The sequence below is a fragment of the Fukomys damarensis genome, unplaced genomic scaffold, assembly GCF_012274545.1.
Source record: "Fukomys damarensis isolate Sample0158 unplaced genomic scaffold, DMR_v1.0_HiC HiC_scaffold_30, whole genome shotgun sequence".
Classification (NCBI taxonomy): Eukaryota; Metazoa; Chordata; class Mammalia; order Rodentia; family Bathyergidae; genus Fukomys; species Fukomys damarensis.
In genome coordinates, this window is record NW_022900942.1 from 65,595,406 (window position 1) to 65,601,071 (window position 5,666).

Consider the following 5,666-nt stretch of genomic DNA (forward strand, 5'->3'; position numbering starts at 1 on the left):
GTTGTGAGTGCGGGGTCGAGGCCTGCAGGATGGGGGCTTTGGGGTCCTTGGCGTGAGGCTGTGGGGGCTTGGCTGCTCCCCAGCCAGTGGCTGCTGGCGTTGAGCGGTCCCACGGGGGCTGCTGAGTGCCCAGGAACAGCCTTCTTGCTGCAGAGCCTTCGATCTCTACCTCGTCCTGGACAAATCCGCAAGTACCTAACCCCACTGTCTCTATCTTGTTCTGCCTTCCCCTTTCATGTTCGTATTGCCCCTTGTATTGACCCTTCTTTGTTTAATCATACAGAAACTTGGAGTTTATATTTTTGCTAGAACACCCCCGGTTGTTTGGGTCCCCGTTGATCTCCATATGGAATGACAAAATTCAGATCCTCTCTTTAATCTTATGCTTTGCCCCCACAGTAAGAAAGATTTTGAAATTTCCACCCTTATTGCTATCATCATGTCCATGGTGGCAGCTATTTCCACCACAACAACGACAACAGTCACCTCACAATCAAGTGGGGACAGCAACAATGGTCAACCAGCGAACAAAAATATCACCCAAGTCTTCAAAAAAAAAGACTGCCCTGCTATTTCAAGATGTCCCTGCAGCTGTATTCGATTTACAAATCCATTTAAACTTGGTTTGGGAGGAATTAATACCCAGGCGTTAGATGTTATCACTTTAAATATGTAGGATACCATTTGGTCAAAATTTAGGCTGGATGGAACAATTTGAGTAGTTGGCTACGTGGATTGATATTGGGATCCCCATATATATTAACCTTGTTTGGCATATTGTTATTGTTCTTTATTTTAAAGATCAGACGTGGTCCTTTGGCTGAGGCTCTGGAGTCAAAGACAAAAGGGGGAACTGAAGATCAGGTTAATGTCTGGCTGAGTCAGGAGCACCGCACCCATCTCTCCTGAGAAAACTCCGAGGCCTATTAGGGCTGGAATAATCCACCCCCTCGGGTGTGTAGAGATGTGACCTTAGACAGATAAACTGTTCCTCTCAAAAAACCTCCTAAATCCTGACTCCATTCACTTCAGCCACTGAAGCATACAATCCAAAAACTAACGCGGCCAATAAAGATATGCCAAATATCCTGACTCCACCCTGGTTCCACCCCCACCTTACCCTATCCAATAGTGATCCAGTAGCACCATCCTGGTTCCACCCCTGCCTTACCGTAGCCAATAGCGACCCCATAGCGCCACCCTGGCTCCACCCCCTCCTTACCCTATATAAGCCTGTGCATTTCCTGAATAAAGCGGAAGTGTTCCAGAAACTTTCCCGGGATCTTGTGGTGGTTCTGCCGCCTTTCTTTCCCAGTCAGGCCTCTGAATCCTGTTCTCAGATGAAAACAACAAGGAGAAAGCAAACCATTGAGCCACTTGGAGAGGGGAGTGATGCTCGTCACTTCAGATGCAGGAGGTGAGATGCAGGGTAACACCGCTGGCCAACCAAGAGCCATTGGGGCGCAGGGAGCCCTGAGTTCTGGGGTCACAAGGAACCTCGGGAGCATTCTCAGCCCATGAATCTGATGACCCAACTGCCTCTTTAAAGCCGTCATTTCAGCCCTGATGCGAGGCCACAGGGGAGGAAGGGTGGGAGCTCGGGGACCAGAGAAACACGTTCAAGGAGACCGGGCAAAAAATGGCAGGGCTCAGGTGAGGATGGTGACCGGGGAGGTGGTGGGCATGGTGATGCCTGAAGTGTGTTTTAGAGGTAAAGCTGGCCAGGTTCATCGGTGGATTTTATTAGGGAGGTGAGAGGGAGACGGGTGTCAAACTAACCACAGGTTTGCTGAGCACCTTAGAAATGAGCTATAGGACACTGTACTCTGCTAGAAGCGTCCTGGGCCTGTGATGTTGGAGACACCCTTTAACATCCAGGCAGCAGGCAGAAGCGGGGGTACCGGGACCAGGGAAGAGCGCAGGAAGGAGACGGGGGTGGGTGGCACTGCCTGCGTCTGTGATCTCAATGTTGGCGCCCCAAAGTCGTCCCTCTCCTGTTTGCTCTCTGAACATGGCACAGGTCTGCCAAATGACTCTTGGGATTACCTTGAGTGTGCAGGTTTCAGGTTTCAGGTATGTTTTAAGTTTCACCTTTGGGTGCTCGCTTCAGCAGCACATATGCTAAATTTCACCTTTGGACCTTTTCTGCATGATTCACATTTTCTCTAATGGTTAACAGATCACTCTTACAAAAATCAGTACTATCAGTAAAAGAAAAACTTTCTGCTTGAATTAAAAAGCATATTCTGGGTTTTTCCTCCTGTTTCAAAAAAAGTTTACCTGCTTTATTTTATACTCCCCTCCAATCATTTGTGCAGAGTTGTACGATCTTTCCATTGTTTTGTTCTTGTATAATTTTTAAATGTCAGTGGCTGGCGGGCAGTTCTGAGGGGCGGAAGAGTGTGTAGGGTAGAGTGGCCTGCCGTGCCGGAGACTGGACAGGTGCCTCATCTCTCCACCCACCCGTGACATGCAGGGTTCTGCTCACAGTGCCCAGGCAGCAGACGCACGGGTTGGCAGATGTGCAGGAAGAGGAGGCTCACAGCAACACTCTTCTACTGTAACACGCTCTCCGCTTACTTTTATTTTAATGATACATGCAGAAGAGTTCAATTTTTTTAAAAAATGTATAAATCTCAACTAAGCAAAAAGGAAAAAGCACACTAATCTCTTTATTTGAAGAAAATCTCATCTTGGTATAGTACTCAGAAGTACTCATACTTTTAGTTGATTTTCTTATGCTGCTGATGTTCTATGAAAAAGTTCTTTTCCTCTTACCTTCCTTTGTTAGGTAATTATTTTTAAATCAGTGTTACCTATTTATGTTAGAACCAAAGTTAGAAAGGTTTACACGAAAGAAAGTAACTCTCTCTTCTCACCCAGACCACACAGTTTCCCACCCCGTATGGAGACAGTGTGGATGGATGATGGATGGGTGGATGTATGAAAGGATAGATGGCAGATGGATGGGTTGATGGATGGGTAGATGGATGAATGATGGATGAACAGGAATTTTTTGCTTATAATATTTTTCCAAAGGAATAGGTAAAAATTAATTGTCTTGTCACCTCATGACTCCAGGGAGGTGGCTGGCAAAATCCTCCTCCAGATGTTCCTCGAGACAGAATTTCAGGGTGCAGGGCAGGTGAGCGTCCCTTCTCTGAGAAGACATGGGTTCCGAAATAATAGTTCTTCTTTTTTTTTTTTTTTAGCTCAAAACACTAACTTTATTTCTTATTATAAAGGTAATGTTTGTTACTTTAAAACCAAAAATATGTAAAAGCATAAAAGACTAAAAAGAACTTTTAAATATTTGGAATCCTACCATAGCATTAGTTAATCCTTAATTGTTATACAGCTACCTAACTAAAAGCTTAAAATAAACCACAGCAAATTAAGCAGGGTAGTTAATTTTGCATCTAAAAATCACAATTCTTGAAAAAGGAATTGTAAAAAGATCTCAAATTAACATAGGTATTATTTTAAATGATTTCTAATGTTTCTTGTAAAGCAGGATTTCAATATGACACTTGGATTAACTTAAATTTTCTTTACCCCATGGTGTTTTTTTTTTCCTCAATCAGTACCTGAGCATTTTAGAGCCAAGAATATACTTTTTTTTTTTTGGTATCAGGGATCAGGTGGCAGAACCACTGAGCTAAATCCCTGGTCCATGATGAATACTCTTTTAAGGATGAATTTTAAGGCAAATCACCTCTGCCTGATAATTCATCGCGTGTGAAAACTGGTCTTGCTGGCATTTGAGGCTGCTGCTCTCTGTAACCGATGTGCGGGGCTCGCTCTCCCTTCTCAATCTTGGCCTCACTTAATGGAGAAATCAGAAATCGAGATCATCACAGCACAGGGAGAGAGAAGACAAGCGTCGGAACCACAGCGGACATAATCCACTGTTGGAAAAGTATGACTGAGCATCGGCAGGGGCTGATTTCCTTAAACAAACTGGTCTCCTTCCCTTCCTACTTAATATAGCTTAATCAAGATGAAGTGCTTAAAATATTGATGATAACAAGCTTGCTTGGCATTGTTCTAGAATCATCTCTTACTAAAAGCAACCATTATTTATTCTAGTTTATGTTACACATAATGCTTACTTTGAGGCTTGAAAATCATTTAGAATAAAGCATTTTGGTTTTTTCTCTAACAAAGTCCAAAGTAGTGAGATCTTACTCTGTTGTTTTCTAGAATATCTGCCCTCCCATGGCTAAGTTTTGCATCTTTATTTTTAACCGTACAAAAATATGTGTCCACTGTAGAAAACAGTTCAGTGTTAAAACATTTAAAAAATATGGAGATCTGAACCATGTGTAAGTCATAAAATGAAAACATTTATAAGAGATATTTCAGTGAAATCTGGACTCCTTTTCCAGGGTTATAGGTGGCTGGGACACACAGATTTATTGCTCCAAATGTATTTTTTAAAATAATTGCACCTTGAGTACAAGTCCCAAAGTTGTTATCCATTTTCTTCTTTCTAACCAAATAGAGAAGATGTTGCCTAAGTCAACCCCCAAGGTGAATGATACCTAATTAGTCAGAAATGAGTGCTTCTTAATTCCATTTATAAAATATCCAAGGGAGAAGAGTCCCAGTTTGCCTGAATACTCTGTGCTAAATTCCCTTCCTGCTCTTAATAGTTCTACCACAAAGAATCTCTTCATTACAGTTAATTCAAACCACTCAAGCCATAATTTAACCCCACTTCTCCTGGCAGGATCCCGGTGAGTGAATCTATTGCCTTTGGTTTTCACTTCTAGTATGCTTGAAGCCCTGGGTTCCATCCCCAGCACTACACAAACATAATGATAATAATAAAGATAAAACTTGTAGAAGAAATGCTCAAAAATATTCTAATGGTGAAATATTCAAGAATATAGAAATACAATTCACGTCCATCCACCGCACTATCAGTTGTACCTGGCCATTCAGCCAACCTGTTTAGAACTTTCATCCCCAAGACTTGATCAGACCTTTTTGCCTATTTCTGTAGCACCAGAAGAAATGCAAACCCCTAACTTCAGCATACAGCAAATTCTCAGTAAAGAGAGAGCTTCCATTGGCAGCTGCTATTTGATGAGATTTTGAGTGTTCCCTAAAAGTTCCATAAAAACATGGAAACAGCAGCGAGTGCCATGGTGGTCCAGTGTCCTCTGCATCCAGCTTCTTGTGTTGAACCAGACATGCACAGAGAAGTTCTAGCACCCCCGCCCAAAGCCTGATTCAGCCTCGGGTGCCCTCTTACACTCTTGTATCTCTTGGCGATCTCTTGTGGCACAAAGGATCCGTGGCTGGCTGAGTGACCGTGGGAACATCAGTAACCTCTGGGGTCTCATTTTCATTGTGTGCAAATTGGGTGCTCCCAATTATGCCCTTTCTAAGTTTCCTCCCTGCTTCTAAATCCTTTTATAGTCTCTCTCTTCTCCACTGAAAAGATAAAACTAGGACAATGACAGTATTAGAATGAATATTCAAAAGCCATAGCAAGTGTTTTTTCCTGGGGAAGTTTGTGCCTTGTTTTCCTATTGAAATATAAACTGATAGCTGGGGATATAGCACAGTGGTTCCCCTGCATGCCTCACAAGCTCAGGGTTCTGAGTTCGATCCCCAGTACCAAAAAAATATTATATGTATGTATGTATGTGTATATA

At 42.8% G+C, this 5,666-nt stretch overlaps 1 protein-coding gene across 1 annotated transcript in view; it reads left to right on the forward strand.

Annotated features, from left to right (window-relative positions):
• The first annotated feature begins 1,362 nt into the window (after nucleotides 1–1,362).
• Nucleotides 1,363–5,666, forward strand: part of LOC104872400 — a 49,175-nt gene continuing 44,871 nt past the window's right edge. Inside the window, exon 1 of the mRNA XM_010638665.1 lies at nucleotides 1,363–1,417. Within this exon, the coding sequence (XP_010636967.1) occupies nucleotides 1,393–1,417 (25 nt within the window). The 5' untranslated portion in view covers nucleotides 1,363–1,392. The remainder of the gene's footprint in view (nucleotides 1,418–5,666) is intronic.